Source organism: Syngnathus typhle, linkage group LG19, assembly GCF_033458585.1.
Source record: "Syngnathus typhle isolate RoL2023-S1 ecotype Sweden linkage group LG19, RoL_Styp_1.0, whole genome shotgun sequence".
NCBI lineage: Eukaryota > Metazoa > Chordata > Actinopteri > Syngnathiformes > Syngnathidae > Syngnathus > Syngnathus typhle.
Window position 1 is genome coordinate 2,318,631 of NC_083756.1, and position 16,189 is coordinate 2,334,819.

A 16,189-nucleotide genomic window follows, 5' to 3' on the forward strand; every position below is an offset into this window, starting at 1 on the left:
TTTTTGGTATGATTTCTCTGAACCAAATTAAAATCAAAATACTCTATGAAGAATTGGAGTCTTATGTTAGCAACAAGATGCATCTGGCTGTTTATCTTTAATCATTGTTGGTTTATTTTGCCGATTATGAGAACAAAAACAAGAGATGTTGCTGCTGTACAATAAGAGGACGTTTATTGTAGAATTCTAACATCACAGATGCGTGTCCTTAAATTGAGGTCGTCGTTCGATTCCGGTGATCCAGATGACGTGAAAACACACTCACATGCATGTCACTCATCTGTGCTCACACACGCACAGTCACAGCTGTTCACAGTCTTGATACAAAAATTGAAATACAAATATCACAATAAAAACTGTTGAATTGTTTTTGTTTAGAAAGTGTTCCAGCTGTTTTCTAATCTGTAGAAAGACACCTAAGCCTTGATCAACATTTTTTTTGTCTTTCTCTAGAACTCAAAAATAAGATATACAGTGTAATTATATATATATATATATATATGTATATATATATATATATATATATATATGTATATATATATAGGGAGACAGAGAGAGCGCAGAGTCCACAAAAGTGAACTTCTTAAACATAATGGAAAAGGCTTCAGGTGGCCCATGTTGTCTTGCTTCCACCTTTCACATACGTTCATTTGAGAAAAACAATGTTAAGTAAACCGTGAGCCTCTTGAAGGCTTAACACAAGCGCACAAAAACAAATGCTGAAAAATATAAACATCCAGTTTGTGCTCATGGGGAAGGGGGCGGGGCCACAGCTCTTTGTAAAATGGGAGTAAAACTTATCCCTTCCCAAAAAAATTAAAAAAAAAAAAATCACAAATTCATTGGAACACCAATGAATAAATCATGTGACGTGTATGACTTTGTTCATTGTTACAATGTTTACAGGTACATTTTTATGGAGAGCCGTTTGAACGTTTATACCACATCCAAGGTCATTCATTAGTTATGGAATAAATGCTCAGCTGGATCTTCCAAGTATTTTGCTCGGTAGCCAAGAATGCATGTGGAGTTTCCTGAGTGAGTGACATCGGAGCAGTGGTGCTTTCAAGGACGCTGACGTCGGCAGCACTACTACACTCACTGCCCCGGTTTCGGTGCACCATATGTTCGTTAAGCAACAGAGGTCCAGTGAAATGATCCAATGTGCTCAAAAATCAGATTCTTCAGTTCAGCAGAGCTCCAGAAGTTAATTTAGCACGTTGCCAAACAATGGTGTGCAAAGGAGGGAGGTCGGGGGGGCGGTTGGCTGGGCATCTCGGGTGCTTTGCACGCCACTGTGGATGAGATGGCAAACTGCAAGTTTCAAGTCTTGACTGTGAACTTTGAGTTCCTGTTAGTCTACCTTTCCTTCGCATTGTGATTCTATGACATCACAATTGGTGTCTTAAAAAAAAAAAAAGGCTCTGTGATTTTTTTTTTTGTTATGGTGTGGCCCGAGATAGTCTGCTCAGCAATTATGCGGCATTCCCTACTAAAACATAAAACAAAAGTTAACAACCTCTTAGCTTAGCCTTTCCGTTCGCTAGCTTAATGCTACCACTAAATAGCATCGATGTAGTGCTTTAACTCTCAATGGATTGAGGAGAAAACGTAGCTTGGGAGGGATTCCCGACATACCCGGTGAGATGAGATGAACAATGTTGTGCAAAAACTGGAATGTGTGCAGATGTGCTAGGTAGCGTGCCGTGTCCTAAACAGTGAGAATATTTACATCGTAGGATGGAGAATAGGGGTTTATCAATTCTGTTAGCAGCGTCACTTTTCTTTTTTTTTTTATTACAATAAAAAAGTTCATTGAATGTACCTCAAAAACTACTCGCTGTGGTTGTATTGGCGTCCGCTAATAGCGAGGAGAAAGACGACATCTTTACGTCAGTAATATTTGTGGTTGGTCGCGTGGGAATAAACTGAGAGAACAACACTTTTGGAGGAAAAAGAGAGAAAACAATTTGAACATGCGAGTGATGAATAGTGACAAGAAACCCTTTTATATATATATATATATATATATATATATATATATATATATATATATATATATATTAAAAATAAAACTCACCCAATTAAAGTCAGATTTAATGGAGTACAGTGGGAGGCTTGATTAAAGATTATCGCATTTAAAATGTTCAACTTGTTGCTTGATCAATTTCAGACACAAAATCAAATAAAAAAAAATTCTCAATTTCATTCTTATTAAACAAATCAAGTTGTTTTTTCTCTTTTGCCTTTTACAATATTTTTATTTTTAACTACAAATCTTTCACAGCACGTTTATGAGCCATTACCAGACAAAGAGTTATTTTGGAAACCAACGGGCGGGGCGATGCAACCATTTGGGAGTAAAACTGTTTCATTTGGTTCCTGGCGCAATACCAGCGGTGGGGTTAAAAGACGTCGCTAGACTGGAGCAGATCCAGGAAGTGGTCCCGCAAAGAACAAGTGGTGTGCTACAAACCGTCCGTAGTCACCCGCATGGGGAGATCCGAGGCTACTTGCCCGCCGTCACGTCGGCCACCTCTCAAGGAATGAGCGCCGCAAAGGCCTCGCCGAGCTCCACTGGACCCTGAAGGGTCCGTCCTCACTCCCCGAAGCACGGCGGCCATGTTGCTAGTGCAGTCGGGGTTACCAGTTCATCATGGAGCTTCTGTTGAGGGTCATGAAGAACACTTGGCTGCTGCCTCCTGAACGGACGGATGCAAAGAACACCTGCACAGGACAAAGAGCACCACAGTCATCCATCTCTTTTTTTTTTTGAACAGGCATATATTCTTTATCATCTACAAAGACATCAAGTCTCACATGCTCTATTTGAGCAGCAAAAAAAAAAAAAAAAAAAATCCCATAGTGCATCTGCCAAAATTTCTCCAAAACTTTCAACCATGCCACGTCGGGATGAATATTCCCATTGAGACGCTCACCTTGTCATTCCTCTCGGACAAGAACTTCAAGCGCTGCGCCCGCTTGTGCATGAAGACGCCGTCCAGGTGTCCCGTTTCCACCGAGCGGATCTCGATGGCCTTCTCTCCCCATCCCATAATCTGGTTGGAGTGGATGTAGGCTGACACACACACGCGCACGCACACACACACACGCGCACACACACACACACACACACACACACACACACACACACACGCACGACGGTGACTTACTGGTGCGCCGACTAATATGTCGCAGTAAAGAAGACAGAAATATGGTGGTTGACGTACCAACCGAGGTGGGCATCTCCCCCCACTGCAGCACCACGTCTTTAGTGATGCGGCCGTAGGTGTTGACGTAAACGCCCTCGTCCTCGTAGCACAGCAGCATCTCCATGCCATCTGTCTTGGGGAGGACCACGATGGCGTGCGGCGTCACCTGACCTTGAATCTTAAAAATACATTACAGTAATTATGTGTTGACATTTGTTTCAGTAACACTGTCATCACAGCTGTGATGTAATGTTGCTCTCATTTCTCTTCTACTAACATGCGAGGGTATGTAGATATCGTAGGGGTTTCCAGAGTCCACATCCACAACGTGGAAGCCTGCGTTGGAGCCGTAGATGACCTTTAACCTCTGACCCTCCTCCACAGTTAAGTCCACTAGCAGGGGGCGGTGTTGCAGCTCGGTGAAAGACTGAAGACACACATTGGGGCATATATTAGGACATTTTAATTATAAATATAACAAATATAATTATAATAACAATTATAATATAATTACTGAAATTAGCGCAGATTGACTCTTTTGAGAAGACTGACATTATTATTACTAGATGCACCTTGAAGGCCATGAACTTGTGGTAAGGTTTGGGAGCCCAGGCGTAGATCTCCACAGCGTTCTTCAAGGCGATCACCAAGAATTTGATCCTCTCATACTTCACTACGATAAGAGTTGAGAGATAAGTGTTCCGAAAAACTTGAAGAGAACACAAGTCCCGCGTGGCACCGGCACGAACGAGACTTCCGTACCGACTTTGTAGTGCACGCAGCCCTCCAGATCCCCTACGGTGATCCAGCCTTGCTTCTTCTCCACCTCGGGGTCGTTGTGGAGTATCCGGTTCCTCAACCAGGACAGGTAGTAAACGCGCAACTTGTTCTTCTTGCCTGGAGACGTGTGCAACCGCATCATCATCATTCAACAATTTGCAGTGATGGTTTACAATGAAAGCACGAATTGAGCAAAATGAAGACATTTTGGTCGAGTGTGAGAGTCCACCTGAAATGGTGACCAGGACGTTGAGACCTTCCAGGACATCCATCTGCTGGAAGCGTCTGCGGTTGATGAGGTTGTACACTTTGCCCTGCCCACTACGGTCCAGGAGCATTAGGCCGTTCTCAGTTCCCACCAGCAGATTTACGCCTGCATGCACACGCACAAAACGTCAGCTTTGTGGACTAACCAAATGTGTGCATCATTTGTTCTTTGCTTGTTCAATTGGTAAGTAAAAAAAAGATGCGACTCATGACAGTAGTTTTAAATATAAAAGTGACAAGGATGCTAATGTCTGTCTACATGTGTCGCTCCACTGTTGCTACTCAAATATGCAGTGCTTCTAAAACCACAATTATCGATGCTAACATTAGCATGTCTATAGTGTTTTGAATTGTTTGTTAGCATTAAGCTAGTATGGTGTTCTCAAGGCAATGTTGTTCTCACCCCAAAGGGCAGCGCACAGGATCTCGGAGTTGAAGCGTTTCTTGTACTTGCGAATCTCTGGCGTGTCGCTGTGCGGTCGTATATTGGTGGGGTTCACGTTGACCACGGAGATCTTGCGGGCCTCGTTGAGCCGTGCCTGCTCCTGCTTCAGCAGCTCATCTGCAAACATGGCTGCACCACAACACAAAAAAACACGTTACAACAGCAGCGTTGGCATTGAGATTCGTTTGCTTTTCGGGGGGGGCACATCTGACACACCCGAAGCCGAGATGTTGTCCTCGTCATCTGTCGGGGATGTCCCGTACACCCTGGGATCCACAAATGGCGTGAAGGAGGCCTTGGAGCCTCCGCTGCCGCCTCCTCCTCCCATCCCGTACTGTTGGGATGCAAAACACAGCTCAGCCACAGACGGAAGAGTTTCCAATCAGAAATCTTCAATTAAAAGCAGGTTGCCATAATGGAAGAGGCTGGAGGGAAGATTTCCAATTAGCAAATCAAGAAACCAGGAAGAGTGGGCGTGGTCACAGTGTGGGATCACAGGTTGACAAGGAGGTTTCGTGAGCAAACCGACTCATTCAACCTACTTTTGCCCCAGAAGCGTCGTCAGGGGCAACGAGGGGGGAGGAACTTTGCTGCACCAAATCGGGCAGATTTGAGGCGTCGGCAAACAAATTAGCGATGCCGAAGACGCCATTGCTGGCGGTGGAGCTCCGCCGCCGCTCGCCACGCTTCTGGAAGAAGACAGACAGGGGGCGGGCAGCGCGGCTGTGATTGGCAGGTGAGAGGCTGGAGAGAGCAGGTTGAAGAGGGATTTTGGTTTTGGTGTTCTCTAGAAGGGCAACTGGAGGCAGTCGTGATTTGCTAAATCATGACGCTGTTAAATGCCAACAGTTGACTTGGTGAAGCAGCATGTGGTTCACCGTGTCCACAAACATGAGAGCGCGCTCACCTCGCGCATCATCAGAGTGCCGTCCCGAGAGTTGTTTCCGTATGCGTCGCCGTGCAAGTCGTGTCCTCCCATCATGCCCAGCGACTCATTGGCTCCTTGGCTGGCGGCAGGCCTGAAAGACATTTTGGGTATGTCTCATTTCTTTCTATTTAAGCTCCTCAGTCCTCTGAAAGACCCTTCTGTTTTTTGTCTAGTCATTTATTGAGACGCCAATCAAAAATGGCATGTCACAAAGTAGTGAATCGTCTATGCTAATTTCCATTACCCTGTCTATGGAATTCTACTTTATAAACTAGAATTAAACTAGTGGACTTTTGTTATAATTTAATTTATTCATCTCACATGATGCGCGGGATGTCGCTAACGGCGACCGTCCCGTCGTTGGCCCCTCCTTCTCCATCGCCTTCCTCGTCCTCACTGCTGTGCGACTCCTCGCTGGACGAAGAGTAGTCGGTGACTTTGACGGGCGGCCGGCTGGTTTCTTCGCCCTGGCGCAGCTCTCGCAACTCTTTGGCCAACGCCGTCAGGTCCTGGCAGGGACATAACGCACAAAGTTAATTTGGAGAAAGGAGTTATTGTCCTTCGTCTCAGTGGTGCCAAGTTGATGTGGTTGAGATTTTTTTTTGCTATTCATGTCAGGCCTCGGTTTACTGTAAAAACAAAGGCTTTGCAGTTAAAAAGCTAAAGAACAAGTGGATGGAGTGAGGTAGCCTCAGGAAGGTAGACGCTTGTGCGGGAAGTTTGTGTGGACGTGCTGCATGCTGGGGAGGAAAGGTAAAAGCTCAGGGAACATTTGCACCTCCAAATGTCAACTACTAAACATCCAGTATGGCATGGACGTCTGAGTGCTCGTCTATGTCTATATACTGTATGTCTATTGCAGTGACAGGAAGGTGCTGCAGGTTCACCTCCGACATACCGGGAAATCAAATCATCTTTTCATTTGGGCCCCCGAAATACGCTATGTTACATTTCCGCGGGGCACGGGGTTGCATTCTGGCAACCACTCACCCACCGCTACAGGCCACATGGCTAGCATGCTAACGTGCTCGTGAGGGGGAAGAGTTACTCGTACCACTGACCTCATCTAGAGCTTTCTTATAGCTCTGATGGATGGAGGAGAGAGAAGAAGAGTGACAATGAGCATGAGAAATGTACCAACTGGTGTGTGTCCAATGTGTGTGTCAGTATGTGTGTACTCACCGCAGGCCGACTGGGTCTGGACACGTCTCTGCTGTCGTCAGACGCCATCGTGGAGCCTTCAGGCTTCATGGCTGCGTTTGCTGAAAAACGACAATTCCAAAATGTTCTTTATCTGTGACCTGACGCAACAAAACATACCTCACCAGCCTTAAAAAGATGTGATGACATTTTCAGTTGACAACAAGCAGCAAAATACGTGTGTGTGTGTGTGCGCGTGTGCGTGAGCACCTCGCTCGTTGGATCCCCCTTGCGAGCTGGGGGTGCTGGAACTGGAGGAACTTCCGCTGCTTGTCCTCTTGAAGGGTGTATCCATGGAAATGTCAGTCCTCCGCAGGTCAGGGTTGCTAAGGCAACACAAGCTTTTATTTACCAAACAAAAAGCCTCCAGAACAGCACGTTGTCCACGTGTGCTTGTGTGTGTGTACCTGGCCCGTATAAGGTGAGCTCCAGCCCGCGGTCCGAGTCCCGGCCCGTTTCCTGGAGAGTTCTTCCTGACCAGGGCCGGAGAGATGGATGTGGTCCGTTGAGGAACCTGAAGGACGCACGTTGGGAAAGTCACATGATGATGTGCGCCACAAATTCAGGACAACAGTGAACCCTGTGACTAAAAGGACTGAAACGAGATACAAATGTGGGTAGTGAATTGCCGATTTTCACCATTTGTGGCGGATCTTAGTCCCTAAACACTGTCAGGGGTTCACTGTACCGTATAAACAAACAACACACAGAGCAAAATAAATAAAGACGACCAACGAGGCCTGATTCACTGTACACAGCACGCACACACAGAGGCGCACAGGAGGCGGCATGCAGACACCTTGGGGGGCATGTCGTCGTCCTGCCGCAGCCAGGAGCTGCGATCCAGCTTGTCGAGAGGGGGTGCCAGACGTGCGAGAGGCAGGGGAGGAGGGGTGTCAGAGGTGGGGTCCGAGTTCTGCCGGGGCATGGGAGGGCGCGAAGGGGAGGGCGACAGGGCGGAGGACGAAGACGACACCCCGTGGGGGTCGTACAGGGACTGAGAACCGGACAGGCCCGGACTCTTCACCTGCACCAAGTGGGCCATCTGCAGCGGCACCGGCAGGAAGAAGAGGGAGAAGAGGAAATGGAGGTGATGGCGGGGAAAGAAGGGACAGGAGCAGGAATCCGCCGTGTTGTCAGGATGAAGAAGAAAAAGGAGAGAACATCGTGCATCACACAGCATTCACACTCGGGCGGACAAATAAATTCAAATTTATTTGTCAGGAGGAATCGATTTTTCCAGTGATGCTGACAACCTATGTGACCCTTCCAAACGATAATTTAAAAAAAATATTTGCGGAGGCGTGTCTGTTATTTGATTGACAGAAGCTGGTGAGGTATGTTTTGTTGCGTACCCACCTGCGGTTCGACGGAGCGGTGCATGGGCGGGGTCCTGGCTTGCTGGATGCCGCCGCTGCTGAAGGACTCGGAGCGCGGGGGCAGCGACGGGTCCGAGATCCGGTTGGAGACTTTATGCTGCAAGGCAGGAGGGAGGTATGTCAGTTGGTCGCAAAACGTCACAACTCAGTCACTCCCGGCATGCAGCGGGGGGCACATGCACTTGCGACCTTTGAACCTTAGAAGCGTCATTTCCCAGGGAAGCTTTTCTTCGAGTGTGTGTGTGTTATCCGCAGAGAGTCAGTCTGATTATAGCCATGGTTGCCCTACATGTGTCGACCGCTGCGGCCTCAAAAAATGTGCAATCACTTAGCTCATCAACGACACTCGTGCAAAACATTCCCTCATTGAATGACTTCCTGTGTTGACAAAATGTAATATGAAGAGAAAGGAAGCCTGCAAGAGAGGAGCAAGTGTTGGTTAGTTAGTTAGTTAGTTCACCTCGTAGCCTTCTAGAGCAAAACATGAAGCAAAGATTAAAGGTTTGGTACAGTGTTTCCCAACCTTCATTGCATCGCCAAATAAAAATGCCACAAAAAAAAATTGTTAAGCGGCATCATCGTCTCTCCCCATTGAAATGAATGGAAACAATTTCCTGCGGTTGGGAAGCACTGGTTCCGAAGAAGAAGCTGAAGAAAAATAAGAGATGACAACATTGAGAGCTGAAAAGGACGTTTAGATGAGAGTGAAAGTGTCACCCATGAGAGGAAGTGAAGCCACCTGCTAGGACCAAGAAGCATTAGCGGGGTTTGAAAAAAAAAGTAGTTAGTAATTCCTTCTCGTCCTCTAACTGACCCGGCGGTCGGGACTCCGGCCTCGAGCGTCGGGGACGCAGGTGATCCGGATGCGCGGCACGTGGACGTGATCCCTGGAGGGGCTGTCGTGGGCAGGGTAGGAGGGAGGACGGCGGCGGCGGCACGGCTTGTAACCAGGCAATAAGAGAAGAGGGTCCAGCTGGGCGTCTCGCACATGCCTAAAGGAGTGGTACCTCTTGGGGGGGATGCGAGGGGAGTTGCTCTGAGCTCGCCGCATCACCTGCAGATGGCGGACGCCAGGATTTACTGGACCACCTCTTTAGTTGATACTGTTAAGCGTTAGCATTGAGCTAGTGGACCAAAAAGGCTAAGTGATGAGATATTTAAAGCATGATAAAAATATGTGCGGACATGTGGACTTGATCACAAATGATCCTCTGTCCAACTGCACCCTGCTTCTATGCCTGTTAAAGCTGGAGGTTATTCTCAAGTATAATGATAATAATGACAAGGAAGATGGACAGAGTGTATCAGAAGGACAAAGTGCTCCTACCTCCTTAGCCCAAGTAGGTTTGTCATTGGCGGCCCCTGGCGCCTGGTCCTTGTAGTGGTAGAGCTGCTTCTTGTCCTGTAGAGGGCGCTGCTGCGGGTCCTGCTGCTGCTGCAGAGACACCAGGTAGGCTCGCTCCTGCTGCAGCTGCCTCTGCAGACGCTCGGCCTGACGCTGCTCCTCAATCTGCTTGCGCTTGTACTCCTGACCACACAAGACAACAAGTCTAATTAGAGCAAAGATTTTTTTTTTTTGCATCACTTAACAATGGTTATGCTAGGAGGAAGGAGACCTGGAACGTAACCCCTGACTACACATGCATTTTGCGGTCGCCATAGAAACGGCCCTACTGAGTAAGGTTACCAGCAGTAAGGCCTGCTCCTGCAGGAGCTGCTGCTGCAGGATCTCCAACTGCCTCTGCTCTTCCTCCAGCTGTCTACGGATGTACTCCTAAGGCGGGCAGCAGCGCCGCAGAGGGAGCGAGCGGTGGGAGCCAATCACCGAAGCGGGAAGAAGAAGGAAGTGGAGGAGGGTAGAGCGGTTAGAAACCAAAAAGGTGAAGCTGTGTTAGTGTTAGATTAGCTTTTCAAAAGGCAGAAAGAAGTCAGATGACGGCGAGCAGACAGGAAGTGGCACATTCTAAACATCTATTTTGTTGTCTAATGTTCACGATGGACACAGATTCAAATTCTTATGGTTGGTTTGATTGTTTTAGATTAGATTTTAGTGTGAGCGTCCATCTCTCCGTCCAAGGTCCGTACCTGCTCCCGCTCGGCGTGCCGCCTCTCCTCTTCTCTGCGAATCTGCTCCATCTCCTCGTACCGCCTCCTTTGCTCACGCTCTTGCTGCTTGCGCATATCACGCTCGCGACGTTGTTGCTGTACGTCGGGAAAACAAAAACAAGGCAGGTGCGTGAGATCGTCCATAAGCAACTCCAGTGGGAAATAAACAAATAATCATATCGTGGTCACCTCCTCCAGACGTCGCCTTTGCTCCTTCTGCTCCTCGATGCGCTTCTGCCTCTCAGCCAGCAGTTGGCGCTTGTGCTCCTCGTTCTGCTGCTGCTCTAGCTGCTGCCGGCGAATCAGCTCCGAGCGCTCCTTATTGGCCAACTGCAGGCGCAGGAAGTCTCGCCTGAGAGTGGACTCCCCGGGAATATTGATGATGGAGCTGAAGAAGGGCACAGAGGAGGCGGGTTTAAAAGTGAGGGGGCAGCGGAGAAGGCGGGCAGCAGTTATACCTGGGCTCTCCGATTTCCCGCTCTTCATCTTCTTCCTCACTGCCACTGTACTCGTACTCCGTCTCATCTGGAAGGATCATGGAAAATATGATGATGCTAAATTCTGCTAGCCAATCAAAGGTGTTTTGTATTATATGTTAGCATTAAGCTAGGCGATGTTTGTTATTTTGATGATTGAATATACAATGTTGTCCACATCCCTTCAACAAAATAAAGTAACAATGAGGCTAATTTCTGTTAGGCGATCAAAGGCATTTTGTATTATATGTTAGCATTAAGCTAGGTGATGTTTGTTATTCTGGTGTTTGAATATGCAATGTTTTCCACAACCCTTCAAGAAGTTTATTGGCCATGTTTGGGCATACCAAACAAGGAATTTGACTCCGGTAGATCTCAGCCTCTGTTCAACATTCAGGTGACTAACAACATTCAGGACATGTGCGAAAATTGACAGTTTTTCTCAAACATTCAACAAAATAAAGTAACAATGAGGCTAATTTCTGTTAGCCGATCAAAGGCGTTCTGTATTATATGCGAGCATTAAGCTAGCGGATGTTTGTTATTTTGGTGTATGAATATACAATGTTGTCCACAACCTCGACGGCTACTCACCTCTCTCTCCGCGCCTCTTCTTGGTACGGTCGATATGGTCCTTGAGCTGGATGCGCACCTGTCGCTCGTTGGGCAGGTCCCGAATGAAGGGATGCTTGAGGAGCTGCTCCGTGCTCGGCCGCTGGCTGTGACTCTTCACCAGGCAACTCTCGATAAACGACTGGAACTTTTTGGACCTTCACGGGCACACGTGGCACAACAACACAACACTGAACCTCCCACGCAGATTCAAATGGTCCAAGAGTGTCACATGACTCACCACTTCTTTGACTTGAGTCTGGGGGCAGGATTTCTGGGGATGAGGAAGAGCGCTCTCATGGGATGCATGTCACACAGCGCTGAAGATAACAAGGAGAAGAAAGTGGAACAAATAACACAAATTAAAGTATGTTGACCGCACGACCATGTGTTGAACTTAAAGGTTTGTGACTTACGCGGCGCTCCCTCCGCCATCTCGATGGCCGTTATGCCCAGCGACCACAAATCGCTCTGCACGAACACACACAAAAACAAGCGCCTTCACTTACCCGTTCCCAGCAAACGTGCTAACATGCTAGCTGCGCTACGTGTACTTGTTAAATCATAAAAATATCACGCCGCCATCTGTCCTCTCACATTCGGACACTTTTCCTTCTCATTTCACTTGTTCTGGACCGTTCCGCAGTCACACGTCCCAACTGATATCGGGAAGCGGCACAAATAACACGTCGCCACCACAAACTTGTAAGCACGTCAGGCGTACCTTGAAGTCGTAGGTGGCGTCCGGGTTCTCATCGCAGGCGATAACCTCTGGCGCCATCCAGTATGGCGTCCCGATGAAGGTGTTCCTGCGGCCCACCGTGCGGTCCAGCTGAGCGCTCACACCGAAGTCCACTACGCACACACGCAAAAATGCGTTAAATGTAACCATGCTTCACGGGGAAAAAAAGGCATTCGGATCTCACCTAGCTTGACTTCGGCGTTCTCTGTCAGAAGCACGTTTTGACCCTTGATGTCACGGTGGATGACCTTGTGCTGGTGGAGGTGAGTGAGACCCTGCAGGAGGACGTCAACGCTTCAACATGCCCTTCACATGTTCTTCCCAATTCAAGCCAGCTCACCCTGAGGATCTCCCTGCAGACGTAAGCAATCCATTCCTCCTTCAGGGAACTGCCTTTGGTGTTCTTGATGAGATCCGTCACCGAGCCGGCGCCGCAGAACTCCATCACCAGCTAGAAGAAGAAAAAAAAAAAAAAAGAGCATTCACTGGTTGATTGGTGTATTGCGTGTCCCAATATTTTTGCCCTGGATCCATACGCACCCACAGCTGGTCATCCATGCCAGGAGGATTCTTCTTGATGAAGGCGCCGTAGTAGGTGGCAATGTTTCTGTGGTGGCTGTACTTCTTCAGCATGTTGATCTCTGCTTTAATCTCCTCTTCCTCATCCTTGAGACACAAACGCACACATTTGTGAGCATGAATCTTCGTGTGTGTGTCTTGACATACAGTCTACATGTGTGTTACTTACTCCCGTGACATCCATGACCTTGATTGCCGCCAGCTGGCCAGTCTTGACATGGCGACCCTGATGCACACAGACAACCCCTTTTTTTTTTAATCATAACAATTAAAACAAAAACTCTTGCACAGTTTAGCTGAACATTTTGTTATATTTTATTTCTTCAAGACGGTGTGAAGACATTTTCATCCACACCAGTCATCTGATTGGACGACAGGTTGACAGTGTAACACTGTGGAGGTAGCGGCCAATAAAAGTGAAGCGAGAGGAAGCGATACCATATCTGTTTGCTTATCTGGCTTCCTGCAACACTGACGCCTGCCACACAATCGCTCGTGTTAGTCGCCGGGCGTGTGTGTGTGTGCGTGTGTGTGCGTGTGTGTGTGAAAAGCCACATGGACGCACACACTTGCAGGGAGGGAGGCGGTGGACCTCCTTAGCTACAGCCTCACCACCAACAACAATCCTCAGGTGATATGTTCAGACAAGCCCAACATTCTTGGCGCGCTGTTACCGTTCAAGCGACTTCAATATTATCAAGGATAAGATTAAAGACAATTACATTGACACAAATAGAAAAAAAGCAGGTGAAAAATGACTGATATTAAAGCCAGAAGAAGAAGAAGTCTTCTTTAATTATGGTTGCATTACTTTATTATAATGCTCGCTGGTGGCCATAGCAGGCACACCAGAAGGAGCAGCACAATGAAATGAATTGCAACAATAAATCATGACACACAAACTAGTTCATTTTATTCTCTTGACTCTACGTTTTTATAAAGTACAATACGGTGTTTTTTTTTTTTTGTGGGTTGGGGGCTGGGGCGGATAAATGGCCTTTCATTTCAACGGGTAAAGTTGATGAAAAATTAAACTTGTATCTCAATGCACGAGTGCAATTTTCTAAGCTTTTAAAACAAAATGTCTAAGTGAACATGTGTTGTAGTCCTCTAATTTAATCAAACAAGAACCAAGTTCCCAGCCACAAATATATTCAACAGTAATGAGTCAGTAGTCAGTATTAAGCAAGACGTCTTAGGCAAGAATGTACAAAAATTAAATTGTGTGCGTTTTCCATGACACACACACACGCACACGCACACGCACACGCGCACACACACATTAACATATTTAACCGGCAAGATACATGCGAGCGCATGACAGGAACATCATACGTGTGGACGTGCTCTCACTCCCTGACTTCACAGTCAACTTCCAGGAATTCCAAAAATGTGTTTAGCTTCAGCGGCACGACTAGTTATTAGCACCTCTGTATTAGCACTCGCGTTAAGAATCTGCTACGGCAAATCAGAACTCCAAAAAGCACTTTTATGACCAGAATTTCCTTGACCATCACTAGAACTAGCAAAATCAGGGCCACTGCAGCTTGTTTGGGAATGCGCAACTCAGACCCGATGTGTTTACACAAAACACTTTGCATAGGCTTAAATCTGAGAATTATCTGTAATATACACACAACACAGGAATATGAAAGTTTAACCTGTAACAACAAGCCTTACCTTGTATACTTGGCCATAGGTGCCATTGCCAACCAGTTCAACCAGCTCAAAGATGCCCGCTGGGTCCTGGGAGAGACGCAGAACAAGTTAGCAAACGGGAAATATTAACACACCTTCAAAGTAGTACTACAGTAACACTGGAATACTTGTGAGCGCGATGACGCAAACCTTAAAAGATGCTGCGTAGCAACAAGATGCCGCTACAAGCTAAAGATATGCTAACTAGGGGAGAAACGATGCTAAGCTAAAGCTAAAAGATGCTGAGAATGAGTGCTATGATGCTAAGCTAATGCTAAAAGATGTGGATGCTTCTTCCTTGACTTATAACTTAATAGATTTAATAAAGTGCTGGGGATCCAGATCAAATCACAACAGGTTCTAGTGGAAATTGTGACCGTCGAGTCCGAGTCAGATTAGAGGTTAAAACTACATTATTGAGTCACTTCGGAAGGGATGAAATTTAAGTGTAGGTGGTAGATGTCCGCTCTCACTCCGTTTGAGGATGTCCGCTTCTAAAGCTGGAGAACGCTAATGAGTGACTACTATTTGCAAAAAGCTAGAACAGAACGCTTTTCGACAACAAAGGGAAGAGAAGAAGGTTACCAATGAGTGTGCGTGCATGCGCAAGTGTGTGTCATCTCAGTCCTGTGTGACCTAATTTCTCCTCACTGATGGAGACATTTGAGGCCTACAATGCATCTGCTCTTTTCTGACATGACACGCACGCACACACACACCGAGTCGCACCCTCCATCATGCCCAGACTTGACTCTGCAGGTACTTGTTTTGTACCGCGTGTAATTCACTGTTGTGTTGTGTAATTAAAATAATAAAAGAGAAAGACTAGACGAGAACGCGCACGCGCTGACATGCACGTTTGAGCCATGTAAGAAGGTGCAAGTTGGCATGAGAATTCTTTCACCAGGCACACGCACACGCTTGCCCGCCGCCCACACATTCCTCAGCTGTGGCGTACGATAGTGCGCGTGCTTGCCGAGCGCGCACTGCTGCTGCTGTGACCACAACATCACGAAATGGCGGAACTAGTTGGCGCGTGCGCGCGTCTTCTCGTTGGGATTTACGTGCACGCGCGTCAAGACAAGCGATTGAACGAGACGCACTCACACACATCTGCATTAATCGAGGTGTGAGTACGCGCGCCCTCGATGGTCAAGAAAACACATTCACGCGCACGACGTATGCAGCATGCAACGAGGCAGCACATGCACGCGCATCGCCGGTAGGATGAGGGGGGCCAGACAGGTTGAGGAAGGATGGTGAGGAAAAAAGGTAAGACAGAGGAGGACAAGGATTGTACAGGATAGGACAGGTAGGTGGTGGGCAAAACGCAAGTAGAGATGCACGCGCACGCACGCTCGGCTTACCCGCAGAGCAGACAGGTCGATCTCGTCCAGACTCCTCGCGGGGGAGTCGCTCGCCATGGCGGCGGATGCGGCTGGTTCACTCAAGATGGAAGGAAGGAAGCGTCCTCTAGACTCGTCCTCCTATCTTGCTCCCTCCACGGCCTCCTCCTTTCTCCTCTACCACCTCTTCTCCTTCCTCCTCCCGCCACGCGGTCAGCCGACGTCAGGAAGAAGAAGAAGCGACCACGACGTGCACGGGCTTCAGGTACTGCTACATGCCTCCACCTGCGCGGACGCGCGCACGACAGAGTGCATCGCGGCGACGGCGGCGCGCACAGGACAGCGTCACTCGCTGGGCGCGCGCGGAACCCGGGAGGGGCGTGCGAATCACGCAGACACGCCTACTGTTGAGATGAACT

At 47.7% G+C, this 16,189-nt stretch overlaps 1 protein-coding gene across 6 annotated transcripts; it reads right to left on the minus strand.

Annotated features, from left to right (window-relative positions):
- Positions 1–152: 152 nt before the first annotated feature.
- LOC133143610 (TRAF2 and NCK-interacting protein kinase-like) lies at positions 153–16,103 on the minus strand. 6 transcript variants are annotated; one of them, XM_061265649.1, is made up of 33 exons: positions 15,792–16,098; positions 14,407–14,472; positions 12,896–12,952; positions 12,688–12,813; positions 12,488–12,598; positions 12,332–12,422; positions 12,130–12,260; positions 11,822–11,876; positions 11,647–11,725; positions 11,388–11,563; positions 10,776–10,842; positions 10,507–10,705; positions 10,297–10,413; positions 9,899–9,985; positions 9,539–9,739; positions 9,026–9,265; positions 8,192–8,308; positions 7,632–7,877; positions 7,240–7,346; positions 7,043–7,158; positions 6,815–6,894; positions 5,954–6,141; positions 5,612–5,723; positions 5,247–5,393; positions 4,921–5,038; positions 4,663–4,833; positions 4,222–4,365; positions 3,975–4,109; positions 3,785–3,885; positions 3,490–3,639; positions 3,231–3,390; positions 2,940–3,079; positions 153–2,727 (listed from the first exon to the last, which is right to left on the minus strand). In XM_061265649.1, the coding sequence occupies exons 1-33, from the start codon at positions 15,846–15,848 to the stop codon at positions 2,644–2,646; spliced, it is 4,176 nt and encodes a 1,391-aa protein (XP_061121633.1). In that variant the 5' UTR covers positions 15,849–16,098; the 3' UTR covers positions 153–2,643. The 6 variants fall into 6 exon arrangements, 4 of the variants coding, with proteins under 4 accessions (XP_061121633.1, XP_061121630.1, XP_061121631.1 ...); XM_061265646.1 differs by lacking the exon at positions 9,899–9,985; XM_061265647.1 differs by lacking the exons at positions 5,247–5,393; positions 9,899–9,985 and having other exon boundaries at positions 15,792–16,097.
- Positions 16,104–16,189: the final 86 nt, after the last annotated feature.

Bases quoted from the DNA above. Each gene is read 5' to 3' on its own strand.
- LOC133143610 (XM_061265649.1), bottom strand. From the start codon at position 15,848: ATGGCGAGCGACTCCCCCGCGAGGAGTCTGGACGAGATCGACCTGTCT. The intron at 10,414-10,506 runs GTGACCACGATA...CCCGACGTACAG, and splicing joins AAAGGCGACGTCTGGAGGAG to CAACAACGTCGCGAGCGTGA. The intron at 5,724-5,953 runs GTGAGATGAATA...AATGTCTTTCAG, and splicing joins AGCGACATCCCGCGCATCAT to GCCTGCCGCCAGCCAAGGAG.